General features: G+C 57.1%; 1 protein-coding gene across 8 annotated transcripts in view; it reads left to right on the top strand.

The window, feature by feature from the left end:
* The window catches only part of LOC116639722 (casein kinase I), a 33,008-nt gene extending 20,698 nt beyond the window's left edge, over window positions 1–12,310 (top strand). For 7 of the 8 annotated variants that reach the window (XM_032416270.1, XM_032416274.1, XM_032416276.1 and 4 more), the window contains exons 3-11: window positions 1,033–1,143; window positions 1,259–1,407; window positions 2,413–2,641; window positions 3,229–3,399; window positions 4,836–4,984; window positions 9,058–9,250; window positions 9,351–9,490; window positions 10,248–10,313; window positions 11,240–12,310. In XM_032416270.1, coding sequence (XP_032272161.1) covers window positions 1,033–1,143; window positions 1,259–1,407; window positions 2,413–2,641; window positions 3,229–3,399; window positions 4,836–4,984; window positions 9,058–9,250; window positions 9,351–9,490; window positions 10,248–10,280 — 1,175 coding nt within the window. In that variant the 3' untranslated portion in view covers window positions 10,281–10,313; window positions 11,240–12,310. Of the gene's footprint in view, window positions 1–1,032; window positions 1,144–1,258; window positions 1,408–2,412; window positions 2,642–3,228; window positions 3,400–4,835; window positions 4,985–5,575; window positions 5,680–5,775; window positions 7,650–9,057; window positions 9,251–9,350; window positions 9,491–10,247; window positions 10,314–11,239 lie in introns of those variants that run through there. The other variant, XM_032416277.1, reaches the window with a different exon arrangement.
* The last annotated feature ends 7,158 nt before the right edge of the window (window positions 12,311–19,468 follow it).

The raw sequence follows: 19,468 nt of genomic DNA, 5'->3' as shown, positions 1-19,468 counted from the left end.
TGCCAACCTGGTTTTCAAAGTGGCTGTGCTGGGGCGCTTGGCTGGCTCAGTCCATGGAGCGTGTGGCTCTTGATCTCGGGGTCGTGGGCTCGAGCCCCACGTTCAGTGTAGAGATTACTTAACAACAACAACAAAGGCAAAGCGGCTGTGCTAACTTATACTCCACCTTTTTCTTTTTATCACGCAAACTTTGGCTTCACTTGGGATCTCTCCTGGTGTGTGGGGCGTGAACTATGGTGTCTTTCCTCCGATGGCCAGCTAGTGCCTCCAAGGGCGCTTACGGCAGAGCCTCGTCTTTTCCCCTGACTTGAGACGCAGGCTTTCTCCCATCCTCCGTTCTCCGGCGCTGCTGCCCTCCTCTGGATCTCGTGCTCTGTGTGTGTGCTAAGGCTCAGCTGTTTCAGTTTATCGCCTGGCCTCCCTCAGTCTGGCCCCCGGCCTCTAGCTCAGCCCACTCAGTATTAGAGCTGGGGAAACTGAGGCAAGGCACAGTTTGGATTTGGGTCTTTCTTGGGACTTCTTGACGAGATCGGGCGCGTTCAGGGTGGGATGGCCGTAGACTCTTGGGACTTCTTGAGACAGAGCCTTGCCCCGCCCGCCTCTCTCCTCAGCCTGACATCCCTCTGACCTCACTCCTCTCCAGCTCAGTGGCTCCCGCTCCCAGGATAAAATTCCTCTTACGTCATCTGTGAGCCCCCTGCAGTCCCTCTCGTCTCCCTTCACGTCTGGCCTTCTCTGCTGCACCAGCCCGTGGCTCTCTGAGATGTCTGCAGTTCCTTCCTCCCGGCCTTCCCCTCCCACATGCCGCTCAGCCCCCTCCCCTCCTGCCCAAGCTGGGCCGGGTGTCCACTCTGTGCCCGCAGTCCCTCTGCTTCCCTTGGATGCAGTGCTGGGCCCTTTGCCACCTTTCTGGCCTCCCCCAAGGGGCGCTGAGCTGCTCAGGGTCAGACAACCAAGTTGGCCCTGACCTGAGGCCACCTGCCTGGCCGAGCGTGACCCGGGTCCCTTGTACCCCTCCTCCGCCCCTGGCAGGTGCCAACATTGCCTCTGGTGAAGAAGTTGCCATCAAACTCGAGTGTGTGAAAACGAAGCACCCGCAGCTGCACATCGAGAGCAAGTTCTACAAGATGATGCAGGGAGGAGGTGAGGGCTGGGTGGGGCCTGGGGGCGGAGCCTGAGGGGCTCGGGGCGGGGTGTGCATGCTAGTGTGCGGGTGTGGGCGAGGGTCCACCCTGACACCCTCATCTCTGGCCCTCAGTGGGAATCCCATCCATCAAGTGGTGCGGAGCCGAGGGGGACTACAATGTGATGGTCATGGAGCTGCTGGGGCCCAGCCTCGAGGACCTCTTCAACTTCTGCTCCCGCAAGTTCAGCCTCAAGACAGTGCTGCTCCTGGCCGACCAGATGGTGAGTCCCCACCTGCCCTCCCCAGCCAGGGACTGTGGGCCCTGCTGCGCTTGCAGCTTCCCTTCCAACCTCTGTTTCCCCACCGGGCGTGGGGTGCCAGCCCTGCCTCCTGCCTCTGGAGCATGCCACAGCAGGAGGCAGTGACAGGGATATGGACCAGGATCAGGGGACCTTGACCATTGGCTGTAGAATGGGGGAGGGGGGTTAAATGCAGATCTCCAGGCCTCCTGGGTCGGGCTTCTGGGGTAGGACTTGGGACTCTGCCCTGGGGTGATTCTAAAGCTAGTGATCACACAGACCTGGGTCACACCCCAGTGTGCTGACTCTAGGTGATCGCTAAGCCTCTCTGACCATCAGTCGTCTCAGATCAGAGTGTCCCCTTTGCTGGGCTGTTGTGGGGTCAAGTGGGACACCATGCAGTGCCTGGACCAGAACAGATGATAAGCAACCTTTAGATTCTAAAGCCCTTTATAAACTCAGGGCAGGAAACCTTTCTTAAAAATAGAAAAGCATACGATTTTGGACCCGGAATGATACACGGAGCTCCTGTTAGGCAGGGTCTGGGTCTGCGGCTGTTACCAGGACAGCCTTCGAAATGCCTCTCTAATTCCGGCCCCCCAAGTCCGATGAGGGTGTAGAGCCAGGCAGCAGAGGCTTCCCTGGGGGCCCAGATGCCTTTCCGGGCTTCATTTCTAGGTCTTGCCATTAGCTTTCCTACCTTGCTCTCTCTCCCTGTCTCACAGCAACCTCGGTGAACTCCTCTTTCGGAATTCCTGTCTGTGTCACTTCCTCCAGGAAGCCTTCTCTGACCTACCCCTTGAGATCATCTCGCATAGTTGCAGAGACAGATCTTTCTGCCCTACCCAGGGCAGGGACCACGGATGTGTGTTTTCCGTCCCTACCACCCCAGCCCTCAGGCCCCAGTGCAGGGCCTGGCCCTGAGTGCTTGGTGAAAGCCCCTCCCTGGACCGCTTGCTAAATGACTTGCTGTCCCCCCCCCCCCAGATCAGCCGTATCGAGTACATCCACTCCAAGAACTTCATACACCGGGACGTCAAACCTGACAACTTCCTCATGGGGCTGGGGAAGAAGGGCAACCTGGTGTACATCATCGACTTCGGCCTGGCCAAGAAATACCGGGATGCCCGCACGCACCAGCACATCCCCTACCGGGAAAACAAGAACTTGACTGGCACTGCCCGCTACGCCTCCATCAACACCCACCTGGGCATCGGTGAGTGTGAGGCCCGGGAGCCCCGTGCAGCCGTGGGCTTGCGGGCCAGGGCCCTGGCTTTCTGCAGCTGGATGTTTTCCCCGCGTTGGGGCCACAGAGTCAGGCCTTCCCCTCCAGGAGGAGAGCTGTGATGTAGCAGCACCTTAACGTGCCTGACGTCATCCCCACAGCGGCCTGGTAGAGTGGGGGGCGCCGGGCTCCCGGGTGCAACACGGTTGCTTTAGGTCGTGCGGCTTAGCAGGTACCAGAGTCGGATTTGACCCTGGCCCTGTCCGACGCCACACTTGTGCCCTGTCCCCAGAGTGGGCTGGCAAGGAGGCACCAGCGGGCCTGCTGTAAAGCTGTTGAGTGAGAAAGTTCCTGGGCTGGAGAAACTGGGCCCAGCTTGAGTAGGAAGAGCTCGGCCCCAGGCCTTTTCCTGTAGAAGGGTTACCCTGAGCTGTGGGTGTTTGTGTTGGAGTTGCAGCTAGCCGGCGTGCGGGGTGGCGGGGTGAGGGGGTGGGGGGCGTGTCCTGGAGGAGGGGCGCCTCTGTTGGCCAGGAGCCCCGGCGGACCCTGCCCCTCACCCTGTCCTCGACTCCGTGCAGAGCAAAGCCGCCGAGACGACCTGGAGAGCCTGGGCTACGTGCTCATGTACTTCAACCTCGGCTCCCTGCCCTGGCAGGGCCTCAAAGCGGCCACCAAGCGCCAGAAGTACGAGCGCATCAGCGAGAAGAAGATGTCGACACCCATCGAGGTCCTCTGCAAAGGCTACCCCTGTGAGTAGCCCCGTGGGGGAGGCGGCCCCTCTGAGGGGAACACAAGGCCACAGAGCCCGCCCTGCGCCGCCGCTGCCCCACAGCCTCAGTCCCGGGCTGTCGCTGCTTCGTCCCGCGAGGGCGGCATATTAGGAAAAGCTCGTTCTTCCTCGCCGTGTGAGCCTCTGCAGCTTCTACTCACCACACGTGTGGGGCGTTGCCCCCCACCAGGCAGTTCTCTGTGACACCCGTTGGGTGTCCTCTAGCTTGACTCCATTTTGATAACTGTCTGCCTGGAGCCGGCGGGAGATCCCACCGGTCTGGGGCCCGATCCCACAAGACTGCCCCCGTCCCTGCCTCAGATGCCGGTCACGAGTCTGGCTTGCCGCCCGGGCTCAGACCAGCCGTCTGTGAGTCTGAGGTTCCCGCGCCCCCCTCCTCAGCTGGGATGAATTTGCTAGAGCAGCTCATAGGATTCAGGGAAACTGACCTGGCGTACCACTTTGTTAAAGGCTACGATAAAGGATGTGGATGAATAGCCAGATGAAGAGATACATAGCGTGAGGTCTGCGAAGGAAGGGCCTGAGCACAGGGGCTTCTGTCCCTGTGGAGCTGGGGCGTGTCACCCTCCTCTATGGGGACGTGTTCACCAATCTGGAAGCTGTCCAAACCCCATACCATTGGGATTTTTATGGAGGCTTCTTTGTGTAGACATAAGCGAGTACTAACTCTATTTCCAGCCTCTCTCCCTTCTAGAGAGGTGTTTGGGGGTGGGGCACTGAAAATTCTAAGCTTCTAAGCTTCTAAGCATGGCTTGGTCTTGATGGTGACCAGCCCCCACCCATCCAGGGGCCATTAGGAGTCACCACATCGGAACAAAAGATGCTCCTAGCGCTCTTAGCATTTAGGGATTTACAGGGGTTTCAGGAATGGCAGAGGCCAGTGTACATTTGCTGTTAGCTCACAGGGGCTCTCCCCGCCCCCGCTTTCCGGAGGAGGACATGCCTTCTGTGTCTTCGGTCTTCTGTGTTTGGTCACGTTGGGTCACAGTTAGCCTTCTGTGGCTTTGGTCATGTTGGGAGTTCCCACTGGGCCCTTGACCGTCCTTTGGATCTTATGGCAGCTCTTGATCTGCCATCGGCATGCCTGGTCCCCAGAGTGATTGGCAAGAGCGGGTAGAGCGGTGGCCTGAGGCCCTGCGGTGCCCCTTACTGTGAGGGGGCGCTTGTTCCTCATTCCCAGCTCTCGGGTCTAGTCAAGTCTTCAAGGCCCTGTTCACCGGCTCGCGAGGGTTTTGGCGCTGTGAGGAGGACCGTCGCTCTGCTCTGCCGTCCTCTTGTCCCCTCCTAGATTGAAAGCGTTCGGAGGGACAGCGGGTGGGCAGGACAACCCGGGCTGCGGGGGTGGGGCCTGGGGAGCCTGGGCCTCACGGCAGCCTTTTCTGTGACCCCCGCCAGCCGAGTTCTCCACATACCTCAACTTCTGCCGCTCCCTGCGGTTCGATGACAAGCCTGACTACTCGTACCTGCGTCAGCTCTTCCGTAACCTCTTCCACCGGCAGGGCTTCTCCTACGACTACGTCTTCGACTGGAACATGCTCAAATTCGTGAGTCACCTGGAGGCCAAGGCGGGCTTGGGGGACTGGACGGGGAAGGCCCCGACTCTTAAGGCCAAAGTGACCCTGTGGCGGGCGGGGCTCCCGAAAAGTGGAGGCTATGAGCTGGACAGTGCCAGCGACCTCGCTGGGCTCCCGGAGTCCCCGCGGCCCCCCCACTCCAGCCTCATCTGTGCTGACCGCGCGTGCCGCTCTGGGCAGCGGGGCAGGGGGGCACCACCTCCCGCCAGGCCCAAGAGGACCTGGCCGGGCCTTGAGTCCCTCCTAGGTGCCCTCGGTGGCGCGTGGATGGCGCTGGCGGGCCCCCCGGCCGTCCTGATCGTCGCCTACACCACCCTGCTCTTGTTGTTCTGCACGTCCCAGGCGGCTGCCTTCACCGTGGCCCCTCTGGCCAGCCTGGACCCATTCATTGTGGTTTCTTTCTTCCTGGTCATGGGACCCTGGGTCTTGCTAGGCGGTTGCTCTGTCTCCCTCTTTTAAGGGTCTTGGGGGGGTGGGGTGGGGAGAAGCGTTCGTCAGCGGTGCCCGGAGCTCCGGAATCTGTGAAATCGTGTGTCTTGTTTCACGTCTCTTCTGGAAAAGGGGGCTTCCTCGAGCCAGGCTCAGCCCCGTGACAACGAAGCTATCACGCTGCCCTGCCCCCGCCCCTGTCCCTGTGCCGGGCCCACGTACTCACCCTCATACTGGTAAGGACCCTCCGAGGCCCGGCCTTTCCAAGATTTACCACTTGGCTGGGCGAGCACAAGAGGCTGAGCCTCTGCTGTGCTCTCTGTCCCTTCCAGGTGCCCGGCGCCCCTGGGCACCCAGGGCCCTCCAGATAGGCCCCTGGAGGAGGTGGAGGAGCTGCCCCCCCAAAACTACTGGCCTGTGGTCTGGACTCCGGGGCCCCAGTTCTGACGTCACCAGGTGTGTCTGAGCCCATCGGGGCCAGGCCTGAGGAGGTGTCCCTTGGCCTGGTGGGGTGCAGTGGAGAGGGAGTGGTGAAGGCCCTGCCGTGAGATTCTTGGGGATGAATCAGCTGCCTGATGAACCGAGCCTGAAGGAGGGACGATGTTCACTGCCCTGGAGGGCCTGGTGGGAACGGGCACCGGGAGCGGCTTCAGCAAGACCCCGACGGTGGCCTCTGTATTGAACTTGAACTCATTAAACGCCCCTCACCTGTACCGCGCTTCATGCTGGTGTGCCTCTCCTTTCGTGGCGGACGTCAGATGCTCAGGACCCGAGGGCTTATTCTCCTGGACGTGGGGGTCAGCGCTGGGTACCGTTCCCTAAGGAGTTCGACAGAGGTCGGGCGGAGAGCCGTGGTCCCACGGGCCAGGGGACTCGAGGGGTGGGGGTGGGCGATGGGCAGTGGGGCACCTTGCACCCCAGACCTTCCAGGTGGGAGTGTGGCCGAGGGCCAAGGGCCAGATCTTCTCGCCAAAGGGCATTCATTGCTCAGGGCATCTGGACACCGGGCACTCACTCATCCGTGTAGAAAGTCATCCCTGGGTCGGCTTCAGGGATGGGCTTGGCCCTTCCGCTCAGTGTAGCTCCAAGAATGGGTTTTATGTTGTCAAGGCTTGCACCATGCAATATGGTAGCCACTGGCTATGTGTGGCTAATTTTTAATTAATTAAAATTAATCAAAGCTGAAAATGTAGCTCCTCAGTCACATTTGCTACGTTTCAAGTTGTCAGCAGCCACATGTGGCCGGTCAGTGGCTTTCCTGTCCAACGAGGCAGACGTGAACGTTTCCATCATCACAGAAAGTTCTGTGGGACAGTGCTCCTCTAGATGGCTCCTCCTAGAACCTCTCGTGGAACCATCCAGCTGACAAGATCTCATCTCAAGCCAGGCCACGAGCACCCTCCCTGCCCATTGCTGGCACCCTGACCCCTTCCTGGGGTCCCCTTTGAGGCAGGCTCTAGAGTCAGAAGCTGAGCAGAGGTACCCACAGCCTTATTCTGCACCGATCTCTGACCTGAGGGCCTGGACTGGATCACTGGGCGCCTTTGACCCCATCACCACCACGGTGAACTCCACCATCTCCACCTGCCTGTTGGCGGAAGCATCTGCAGACATGCAATGGGGACCTTCCGTGTCTTCACCCCAAGGCCAGGCCTCTGGTGCCATTACCAGCACTTACCTAGGGACTGGACACCATGCTGGGCACCAAGGGCTACGGACTCCTGTGGGAAGGATCCCACCCCTGACTGGGAGCGTCTGTCCTTGAAGTGGCCACCCCGTGTAGCATCAGGGCCCCAGAATCCCTGGATCCCCGGAGCCTGGGACGTTGCCGTCAGCACACGGAGCCACTGTGTTCCGAGGTCCAACCAGCAGGCCAGGAGGAGACTCGGTGTAGCCAAGGACAGGGGTCCGCACAACAGGGCTGGTTGCTTGTGTGACTTTGATGTTGACCTTTTGTGTTTTCTGTGGGCAAATAAAAGCCAAGAAACCTCCCTGGTGTGCAATTCTTGAGGCGTCATTGGTTGGATGGAAATGTGGAGAGTAGCTCCTCCTGCTCTGGGGTTGGCCTTGACCCGAGCCTGCTGGGGCCACCAGGGGCAGGGGCTCCAGCCCTCTGCGCACTCGCTCAGCCCAGGGCTGTACTCCTCTGAGCAGACTCTTTGGCTTCACCAGCCTCAGTTGGCCCAGGCCGGGGATGAGCTCGTCCCTGCCCAGCCCGCAGGTTTCCTGAGCGGAGCTGCAGCTCTTAACACGGGCCTGCTCTGCTTCTGGCTGAGATGCTCTCTGCCGTCCTATCACTGAGTGGGAGCCCGGGGCCGGGGGGGTGGACTTGGGGGGGTGGTACTGGAGTCAGGACCTAGCGCCCTGGCGGTTCCAGGCCTGCCCAGACAGGCTTGTGGGTGGGAAGGCTGGGGATGTGCGTCCCTCCTAAGTCCTCTGGGGGTGCAGAGTAGGATTGGGTGACAGAGGCCTGGATTCAGACCCTGGCCCTGTCCTGAGCTGTGTGACCCCACACAGGGTCATGAGGGCTCCTCGGGCCTCGATTCCTCACTAGGATTCAGAGATCATTCTGATCCCTAGTCCCTATCTCCTGGAGTTGCTTAAAGGCAAGGGCCACCCCCAGCCCTCATGCCCCAAGGACAGCAGGGCCTTCTTTGCCAGGTCCCTGGGAGAGAGACAGGGTTGCAGGAGTCTGCACCCCATGGCCCGTGAACAGGCCCCCCACTCAGCCTGCAGCTCTCTCCTCCACAGATGCGGCCCCCCTCATGCCAGCCCCCTGCCCTTCCCTGTGGACGACCCCGGGACCAACTAGGTAATGCGGCCAGGTGCCGCTCCCACGCCATGCTCCTCTCTCTGAGCCTTTCTCCTTTCCTCCTGCACTGGGGTGGCAGTGGCTGAAGGGCAGGCCCTGGGGGCTCACGGAACCCTTCCGCCCCAGCCTGCCTGTTGGACCTCTTTTTCCTCCACAGGGCATCTAGCCCATTCTTCCTCGAGCTCCCCCTGAGCTCCTGTCTTGTCCCAGGGCCGGCAGCATCTGTGTGAGTCCCCGGGCCTCCCCCACAGCACCTGCCAGAAGTCATTGCCCGGTCCAGGGACAGGGGAAGAACAGCCTTTGACAAATCCCCTGGCTGGTGCCCTGGTTCAAACGCTGGCCTTGCCTTTTAGCTAGCCTGTTCCTCTTTCTCTGGATCTCTGAACACCTGCCCTGCTTGTTTGGAAACTTTGAGGGGCTGAGGGCTTCGGAACACAGTAGGGGCCCAGGTTGGGAGGGCCAAGGAGTGCCCTTGGACATTCTGGGGCATTAACCCTCCCAGCTCTGCCTCAGCCCCATGAGACCAGGGCAGAGTGACCTCGCCCTGCTCCTCAGACCCAGCTTCCTCCTTCCTCCGGGTGGTTGTGTGGCTTTGTTTCTCTGTACTGTGTGATTGGGGGTCATTTCCAGTCCTCTCGGGCTTCCTGCCTTGTGGGGAGGAGGTTGGACCAGAGGGTTTCTGAGCTGCATCTTCCCCAGGTGCCCACCCAGCCTCTTTCCCCATGCTCTGCGCTGCGGGAATGCTGGATCTCCAAGCACCATGACCTCACAGGCCTGACCAGGTCTCATCTCGTCCCCACAGGGCGCAGCCCGGAACCCCGAGGACGTGGACCGGGAGCGGCGAGAACACGAGCGCGAGGAGAGGATGGGACAGCTCCGGGGATCCGCAACCCGAGCCCTGCCCCCTGGCCCACCCACGGGGGCCACCGCCAACCGGCTCCGCAGTGCTGCCGAGCCTGTGGCTTCCACCCCAGCCTCCCGCATCCAGCAAGCTGGTGAGCGGGGATCTTGCGCAGTGGGCTGGGCCCGAGGGGGGCCAGGGCAGCCGGGGACCCGGACACTGAGGGTGGCCTCCCCCTGCTTCTCCCCCTCTAGGCAATACTTCTCCCAGAGCGATCTCACGAGTCGACAGAGAGAGGAAGGTGAGCATGAGGCTACACAGGGGTGCGCCTGCCAACGTCTCATCCTCCGACCTCACTGGGCGGCAAGAGGTCTCCCGGATTTCAGCCTCACAGGTGAGCTGCACTCACTCCAGCCCTCCCGTGCCTCACCACTGTGCCCAGGGGCCATGGCCTGGAGGGAGTCCGGGCTGGCACTTCTGTTCTCGCCTCTCCGATAACCTTGGAGCGGCCCCTTTAGTTGAGCAGGGCCTTGGCTTTTTTTAATCTCCTGAGGTTGGCTTAGCCCCAGTGAGCAAAGTAGAAACTGAGGCTCAGAGAAGTCGCTTCCCCCAGCAGGTGGTGGTGCTGGGATCCTGCCTTCAGGACCGGGGCCCAGTCCGGGTGGGCAGCAGGGAGCTCACGGAGGAGGGGCTCGTGGTCCGGGCCATCACGAAGTCCCCCTCGGGGCCCGGTCAGCACAGGATGGAGGGATGGGCAGATTCTGCTGGTGGCCCCACTTGGGACCACATTTAGACTAGGAAAGTTGGGAAGGGGGAGTCTGTGGTTTGCCCAGGGAAGGTGTCTTGGCAGAGGCGGGCAGGAGACCTGCTTTGGTCCTTTTGCTTGTGGTGGGTGAGCCTCAGGACGGGCCACGAGCTGGGAGTCTGGTGGCCCTGATGTGTGTGTGGCCCGGAGCAGCTACTTTGCCTCTCTGGGCAATGTTCTTGTCTACGAAGCAGCTGCCTTCTAGGGTCATTGAGGTCACACACACCCCCTTCCCTTGGCTGCAGGGGCGGTGGGGGCGGGCGCAGAGCTCCACGGTAGGGGGAGACTTGCTAGACTGCATCATTAGCAGCTTATCCTCTCTCTACCTTTGTGCCTCCTCCCAAAGACAAGCGTGCCATTTGACCATCTCGGGAAGTGAGGAAGAGCCACCATCGGACCAGTATTTGCTTAGGTGAGTCAACAGTGGTGCAGACGCAGCCCAGCCAGGTCTAGAAACACCCATGGCTCCGGGAGGAGAGGAGTGTGTGTTGTGGAGTGGTAGGGAAATTCATTCCACCCCAAATCAACAGCTCTTGAGAGAATTCACCTCAGAGCTACTTGACTCGCCTGGCCCATACCAGCTAATTGCTGCTGGAAGAACCCTTCCTCTGCCCTCAGACCAGTCTTCCATCCTTAAAATAGTCTGCAGAGTTAGTTCTTAGCAGAGACAGTCCCGGGGCCCACACCCTCACCTCCCCCAGGCCTTTAGTCCTGCCTCAGCCCCTGGGCTGTTACCACTTAGAATAGGGTCACCTACTTGGGAGTTTATCAGCTGTAAGAGAAGGCCCTGGTGGCCTTCAGAGCGGCCAGCGTGAACCTCGAAGGGACTTCCATGGCCACGTGTGGGCCTGAGGTGCTCTACAGCAGGTCTCTCTTCTGGGGCCTGGCTTGGGGAAGCAGAGGTAGTAGAGGTTCTCGGGGGGGCTGGGGGGGGGGGGGGAAATGTCTGAGCTCCTTGGGGAATAGGGAAATGTCTGAGCTCCCACGCAGGGGCTTCACCGGCTTGGCCTCACACCAGGACATCCTGAGCGTGAGGTGCTTTGCAGAAATTCATTCCACACCTAGAGCTGAGGTGTGAAACAGGGCTCGCCTTCACCAGCTGTCAGGTCCAGGAACCAGTCCTTCCATGGCAGAGTGGGGCGGACGTATGGCTGCTCACCGAGAGGCCAGAGGAGGGAGAGAGATTTTGTTCTTCCCATGAAAATGGAGCACCCACTATGTCCCTGGAGAGGGACCAGCTCAAAGCCTCGGGACAGGAGCGTGGGGACTGCAGGTGGTCTGGCGGATGGGTGGCCAGAGGCAGACATGCACCTGATCTGTCTTCTCTCTCCCTTCTAGTGTCTTCACTGTATTTTCTTTTAAAAAACAACAACAACAAAAAGATGGGGAAAAAAACCACTCAAAAGAACAAAAAGAAAAAAACCCAGCATAAAACCGACGATGGATTTTCTTTTCTTTTTTTTTCTTTTTCTTTTTTTTCTTCTTCTTCTTTTTTTTGCCAACGGCAAGAAGATGGGATGCCTTCAGCACAGAGGATTCTTGTCCCTATGCGTTTCCCGCTGTCCACAATCTTCAGGCTGCCAAATGCTCGCCAGACGCCACGGCCCGCCCCAGCCCACACGGGCACCGGCCGGGAGGGGCTGTCCCTGTGTTGGAGACGCAGCTGGTCCTCAGGTGCCATCAAGAGGTGGCCTGAGGAGCCAGGGGAATGGTGTGGTTGGTCGGGGGCAGATCCCACTGGGAGCTCTTGAGCCGCAGGACCCCAGGAGACAGGCACAGCTCCTACTGCCCCGAGATGACTGTGGCCGAATTTCTGTGTCGGGCTTTTTCCAGTGACCCCTGAACGTCTGGGTCTCTTCTTTGCCTCTCCAAGAAGACTTTGAGGAATGGGTGGCGAGGTGGTGGGGGCTGAGACTCCTTGTGTGCGTGTGTGTCTGTATGTGAAGCTCCCAGGACAGCAGGTGTCTCGCCCCGCCTGCCAGGCGGACTTTTTTCGGTTCTCATCCTCCTAACAAGGACACAGGGGTAGGCAGTGACTTCCATGGCCCTCGAGAAGAGCACAGAGGGTCCTTGCCACTACCAACCCCTGAGACTATCAGCAGCCCGTGGCAGCCCCATCCCCTTTCCCTGGTCTTAGGGCAGAATCCGTGGAGACTACTTCCAGAAAGCATCCGGCTCCTGGGTTATAAATTAATTCTCCAGTCCTGACACTCACCTGGCACCCCACCCTCCCTGTGTTCTGCCTATCTCTCTCTCTCTCTCTCTCTCTCTCTCTCTCTCCCGGAGGAGCCTGGGGTCAGGGCTGGGCACTGGATTTATCCACCCCTCCTAGTTAACACCCAGTTTTACTTTATTTTTGTTTGTTTTCTCCGTGTGTGTATTTCCTAATTTATTTACCTCTTTTTCCCCTTTTTTTCTTTTTCTTTTTCTTTTTTTAATTAAAGAACAAAGCTTTTTATTACTTTGTAATTTAAAAAACTGAAAAAAAAAATACTGAAGAACTTTGGGGGGAATTTTGTACTTTTTTCCTGTGTAAATATTGGACTTTTTTGAGCTTTATTGTGGTTGTTAATTTGAAGTAATAAAGTAGCAAAGGATAAAGTGACATGGGTAGCCCTTGGTCCACCTCTTTGCTGGGGGGGTGGGGTTCTCCCCAGCAGCCCTGGGAGTGGGTGGGGGGGGTGACTCGGCCAGTGATTGGTGCCTCCCTGGGGTTATTTTAAACCAGTATTTCAAAAAACTGCAGACACTCCAGCTGGGACCTCATTCAAGTGCAGATTCAGCCGCAGGAGGACTGGTGTCCATCCTCACAAGGTCCAGGGGTTGCCGCTCACCCAGGACCACACTGCATAGGAAGGTTCCAAGCCCTCTTCACAGCAGGATCTTATATACACAAGAATTCTGAGTTCGGTCCTATTAATCTCCCTGCCTTCAGATGGGGAAACAGTGTACAAGTAAAGTGACTTGCCCAAGGTCATACAGCTAACTCCCTGGCAGCAGAACCAGGATTCAAACCCCACCACGGACCAGGGAGCCCTGTGAGTGAGGGTCCTGGAGTCGAGTTCCAGCTGTGCCACCAGGGACCATGGGTGCTTCCTTCTGCCTGGGCCTTGATAAAGGAGCAGCCCTCCGCCTTGCCTGCCTTTGTCTCGCCAGCTTAAAGAAGAATTTGTCTGTCAGTTCACCTTTATCCAACACAATTTACTTTTCAACTTCTCATTAACCCAAGAGCCCCTGTTTGCCACAATCAGCCCGCGAGACAAGAGCAAAGCCACCTGACTCATCAGTCAACCTGGGGAGAGAGGGCCAGGGCTCTGAGAGGTTCCCCGAGGGGCATTTTGAAGTCCTGGGCGTAGCCCAAACCCCCAGAACGAAGGTCCCTTCTGTGCTGGCATTCAAAGACCCTGCGACCCCACAGCCTGGCTCGGGCCTGGGGAAGGGTCTCCTGCCGGCCTTCCACCTAAGGCTTAGGCAAAACTGGGTCCTTATTCACAACCATCACAGATGGGGGTGGGTTGTTACTCAAAGCCAAGGACTACCAGGAGGCCCGAAGGTATAGGCAGCACATGGGAGCCAAGCCCAGGAAAGCCGTCTGGGAGAGTTAGTGACCCCTACCCCCCCACCCCCGCTCTCCGCGCCCTCCCCTCAGCACCCTTTAGGCAACATACCTGACGTCAAACAGTAAATGTGGCATTACCAACGACAGGCCCCCAAGGGAAAATACAAGGGGAGCGAATCTTTTTTGAAAATCTTTATATATAATAATCTTTCGCGGCGAAGATCTTAGTACCTAGTAGCACTAATGTGTTGTTTGCTGCATTAAAATTCCAATTTTAGGGGCGCCTGGGTGGCTCAGTCGTTGGGTGTCTGCCTTCGGCTCAGGTCATGGTCCAGGGGTCCTGGGATCGAGCCCCGCATCGGGCTCCCTGCTCAGTGGGGAGCCTGCTTCTCCCTCTCCCACTCCCCCTGCTTGTGTTCCCTCTCTCACTGTGTCTCTCTCTGTCAAATAAATAAATAAAATCTTTAAAAAAATAAAAATTAAAATTAAAAAAAATTCCAATTTTAGTATTACCACTAAATGTATACCTAAGGAGTAAAGAGGTGTTTTTACAGTTTGGGGGGGAGTTTCATTGTCCTTGGAATGTACCTCACTAAGGGTGTCCTGTCAGAGGACAGTGCCCAGAAGCAACTTGAAATTATTCTTTTCTCTGGTTATTGTATTGATTTTAATAATGAGTTAGTGCTCTCCCCTCCCCCCCCCCCCCCTTTTTTTTCTTTTTTTTTTTGGAGATGTTACATGAGAGTCAAGCTATATAAATAGTTATAATCAGAGAATCACTCCTGTTCCTGGCCCCTCCCCCGGCCCCTCCTACCCATGATCCTCGCTGGTTTCTGGTTCATTCTTCCTGTTTCTTATTTGGCGAGCTCATGTATATGGGAGTGGAGTGGCTGACAGTCCCTGAGGAAGCGACATTTAGTGAGGCCAGAAGTGACCGGGATGTGTCAACCATGAAAACAGTTTATTTTTATTAAGTATGCCAAATAATCGCCCAGAAATTTTGCCCAGACTGGAGGGGGCAAACATGCCACTTGGTGAATCATTTTCATTCATGCAACAAACAAACAGTGACTGGGCTAGTGTGGGTGCCAGGGATGCCAGGTGCTGGGCCGAGGCGGAGTGGAGTGCAGGGGTGAGGGTAGGGGGGCCAGGGCTGGAGTCCAGAGGGCCAGCTTGGCTCCTCTGTGACCTTGGGTGTTGTCTGGGTCCTGGTTTTCTCCTCTGTAAAATGGGGGTGATAATACCTGCTTCAGAGGGTGGTGGGATTAAATAAGACCACAGAACAATGTATGTAAGGGCTGAGGTCATTGAGGGCTCTCCATGCCACACCTTGACCCCAACCCTTTGCTCAGAACAATCCTATGAGGTTGGTATATAATGATGCCCATTTTATAGATGAGGACATTGAGGCACAGAGAAACCTGCCTGGCTTCATGGCCAATGTCTTTAACCTTCACTATAGCCAGGCACTTCGTAAATGCTCAGTAACAGTAACTATACATTTTAAACATGAGGTGTGACCTTGGCTTCCAGGGGCTCACAGCCTAGGCAGGGGAAAGACACAGACTAGCAAATGGCTCATCCCAATCCAGAATCCAGTGTGAGATGTTCAGTGTGAACTAGAAACAACGGAGGGAGGGAATATGTCTGGTGTCATCAAGGAAGGTGTCTGGAAGATATTTGACCTGAGCCTTGAAATGTGAGTAGCAGTTTGCCGGGGAACGAGGTGGGGGAAAGTCATCCCCAGCCAAGGAAATAGCATGTGCAAAGGTGCACAGGTATGGGGATGCCTGGGTGGCTCAGTCAGTTGGGCGTCTGCCTTCGGCTCAGGTCGTGATCCCAGGGTCCTGGGATCAAGTACCGCATCAGGCTCCCTGCTTGGCGGGAAGCCTCCTTCTCCCGCTCCCACTCCCCCTGCTTGTGTTCCCTTTCTCGCTGTGTCTCTCTCTGTCAAATAAATAAATAAAATCTTTAAAAAAAAAAAAGAAAAAGAAAAAAAAGGTGCACAGGTATGAACTAGCTTGAACTAAGAGAATTCCAAGCACAAAGAGAGAGGGAGGGAGAAGATCCACAGCAGCTGACCCTGGAGGAGGCAGAGGTGATTCTGTAGAAGTGAGGATGCAGAAGGATGTTCTTCTCTGAAGCCACTCATTCCGTTTTTGTTTTTGTTTTTGTTTTAAGATTTTATTTATTTGAGAAAGAGAACACAAGCAGGGGGAGTGGGAGAGGGAGAAGCAGGCTCCCCGCTGAGCAGGGAGCCCGATGCGGGGCTCGATCCCAGGACCGTGGGATCATGACCTGAGCCGAAGGCAGACGCCTAATGACTGAGCCACCCAGGCGCCCCAGCAGCTCATTCTTCTTGAGCCCTGGTTTTCTCATCTGTAAAATGGGAATCATCATGCTATACAGAAGCTGTAATTCCCCACTAGCTTGACCACTTCAGTGTGTCTACTCACCTGCCTGGCTTCCATCTGCCAACACCTGCAATGTGCCAAACGACTGATTAGGGGAGAAGGCCCAGTGGATGTGAACTTGAGGAATGTGAATCTGGCAACAGCGGGCAGGGAGACTGGAAGATGGAGAAAGGAGGCAGGGAGAAGGGTTAGGGAGTGGGGGGTCACAACCCAGGCAGGAGGCTTCCAGAAGGCAAAGATGTCTGAACCGTTTCAGAACACGGTCTGTTCTGTGCCCACTGAGAGAGAGAGAGGAGTCGCGGAGGCTCTGAGTTACAGGCCTGGGCGCCTGGGAGGCCAGTGGGGGAGGGGCAGGGCTGGGGCGGGGCATCAGGAAGGAGGGAGTGGTCAGCGGACTCAAAAGAGCAGTGGCAGGGGTGAGGCTGCCAAAAAAAAGAGGTTCTGGCTGACCATTGCGCCCTAGTTCCTTTTTTTAAAAAATTGGAATATAGGGGTGCCTGGGTGGCTCAGTCGTTAAGCGTCTGCCTTCAGCTCAGGTCATGATCCCAGGGTCCTGGGATCGAGCCCCACGTCCAGGATTCCTGCTCCATGGGAAGCCTGCTTCTCCCTCTCCCTCTCCCACTCCCCCTGCTTCTGTTCCCTCTCTCGCTGTGTCTACCTCTGTCAAATAAATAAAATCTTTAAAAAAATAAAAATTAAAATAATAAAAAATTGGAATATAGTTTAGAAAAATGCGCATATATTAAGTGTCAGCTCCATCACTCTTCACCCATTTCTATTCACCTGTGTAATCACCTGATGAGGAGGTAGGCAACTGGCAGTACTCCAGCAAGTTCCCTCAAGCCCCTTCCCAGTCCGTATTCCCCCACGCCCTTGCGTACACAGGACACCACTCTTCTAGATTCTCTCAGCAGGTGACCTGACTCTGGGGGACAAGAGTCGGAGCAGGGGGCGGGAGGAGGCAGTGCCCACAGGAGCCTGACGGGAAGAGGAAGGCCTGGGCCTGGCGCCTACTTGGGTGGGCAGGTGGGAGCAAGTGGTTTTGAGGGTCGAAGAGGCGGGCAAGTATTGGAGGCCAAAGAACCCTTGAGGAGGGGGACTGGTGAGTGGCCGCAGCAGGTTGGGAGGAGTGGGGAGGGGAGGCGACACCGGGAGAACCTGGCCTGGGACAAAAGGAGGGGCAGGGCTTCCAGCGAACTCACTTCCCCCGCAAAAAGCGCAAGCCCCTCGTGTCACTGCGCTGCTCCTTCCTGGGCGGTGGCATCCCGGCTCCATTCCTACCTGCAGTTAGCGGCCCCCCAACCCAGGGCCTCCCAGGGGGAGTGGATGGGGGGACCCCTGCAGCCTGCTCCAGTGGGGGCCACCCCAGCAGAGCTTCAGCGAAGGGAAAAGCCTTCTACTCCAACATCCTCTCTCCCTCTGCCGCTCCCCCATCCACGCTCTCTGGTTGAGAAACAGATATGGGCATAGTTGGAGCTCAGAACGCCGAGCCCCGCGTCACATCCTCCTTCCCAGAGCCTACCACACGAGCGCCCACAGAACCGCGACAGTCAGTCCGAAAGGTAAACACATCCCGAGCTGCGGCCTCACACGGCCGATCCCCGCCACGTAGGACTCTGGCTCAAGCCACACTTCTCTGGGCCCTGTTGGCCGGTGAGGGAGGAGGCATCTGGTGTGCAGGATCCACGTTGCCATGGTGACACCAGTCCCCTCCCCTCCTCCTCCCTGCCACCTCTTCTTTCACCCTAGCCGCTCACCAGCAGCATCTCTCTGTCCTTCCGACTGTGTGAGGCCGCGTCCCACGCCTGCTGAGGGTCAGGAAGCTGCCCAGCAGGGCTTGCCTTCACCGAGGCTGTGGGGCTGGGTGGGGGGAGGGGCAGCCCAGCCAGCTGCGGGGGTGAGCAGAGCGGAGGGCCCAGCCCTGGGGCTCCGGGAGGCTGCCCGGGGACCCCTGCAGGACCCTGGGAGAATAGCATTGCAGGTAATTACACCTCCCGAGGCTTTTCATCCCAGCATCTTCAAAGCACCTATGATTAAGGTGCGGCCCCTTTGAAGTTATCCCATCTGGGGTTACCCAGTCACTGTAGCTCCGAGGCCGGCCCAGCCCGGCCTCTCGCTTCCTCCTCTCCTCCCTCTCATTAAAGCATCTCTGAGAAAACCCTGGACCCTGCTTCCCCAGCTCCCTGCCGGCCTCCCCACCCCTGCCCCCCACGAGCGGGGGACCTCCCCTTCCCCACGGCAGTGTTCCAGGAAAGCTGGCTGCAACCTGGGATTTTGTAGAGAATCTGAGACATGTTCCTAGGAACTCCAAGGAAATTGGTGGTAAATCCTTCTCTTTGGCCTCTTTTCATTTGCTTGTTTGTTCGTTTTGGCTAGATAAATTAGAAGTGGGACTTGGCCTCACCTACAGTAGAGGGAAAGGTGGATGTGTGCATGTGTGCGTGGGACTGAGAGACAGGAAAAGAAGCTTCTCTCCTGTGTCTCCAACTCAGGCTTTTTTCAAAGCAACCTGGAAATCATCCCCAGCCACATCCCTGATTTATACACATACCCCCCAGGTGGTGTCTCCAAGAAATGGCCTTGTTCTGCTGATGGCCATCCATCCCCCCCCCCCCCGCAAATGTCACCACCACCACACCAAGAGAGGTCGCATGAAGTCAGAGGCATTTTCTCTCTCTCTTTTTTTTTTAATTTATTTATTTGAGAGAGAGAATGAGATAGAGAGAGAGAGCATGAGAGGGGGGAGGGTCAGAGAGAGAAGCAGACTCCCTGCTGAGCAGGGAGCGCGATGTGGGACTCGATCCCGGGACTCCAGGATCATGACCTGAGCCGAAGGCAGTCGCTTAACCAACTGAGCCACCCAGGCACCCAGAAGCATTTTCTCTTGCTGCCTGACTTTCCTAGTCCCTGTGGGGGCTGGTATGGGTCCTGGGTTCATGTCACAAACACCTCCTCGTCTGCCAAGTGGCAGTCACTGCTGCTTGCTGAGATAATAAAGAGCTTAGTACATTGCCTGCACATAGTAAATGCTCAGTAAATTGTAGAAGTCGTCCTATAGGTGATGACAAGCACAGGATGCCAGCTCCTGTGTGTCAGGCTCTGGGGATGCAAAGATGATTAAGACCTGGTCCTTTTTTTTGCCCTCCATTTATAGGAACAGCATTCTCCTGACTTCCAGAAATTTGCTATGCATTCTAAATCATACACACACGTACATGTGTACCCCCCAGAAATATACAGGCACATATATATTTGTGTAAATGAGACATCCAGTACTTAGATATTGCCCCCCCCCCTTAATGACATGTCCAGGGGAACTGATGTTTTATCAGGGACCCGAAAGGAGGGGCGGAAGGGAAACGGGGTGGAGGTAGGCGTGAGCAGCATGTTCCAGGTGATGTGAACGCCCTGACACCAGATGAAAGATGGCTGCCTAGAAATGGAATCGCTGATGGCAGTGTTTGAAGCAGGTTTGCTTAATCAAAATCAGCCCATTTGAGCCTGTTTATGTTTTCAGTTCCAAACAAGAATTTTAGAAATGGCCTTCTTACTGCTTGTATTTGAAAACAACACACACTGAGTGCTCATAATGTG

The sequence above is a fragment of the Phoca vitulina genome, unplaced genomic scaffold (assembly GCF_004348235.1).
Source record: "Phoca vitulina isolate PV1807 unplaced genomic scaffold, GSC_HSeal_1.0 scaffold19, whole genome shotgun sequence".
NCBI lineage: Eukaryota > Metazoa > Chordata > Mammalia > Carnivora > Phocidae > Phoca > Phoca vitulina.
This window is presented reverse-complemented; position numbering and strand designations above follow the sequence as displayed.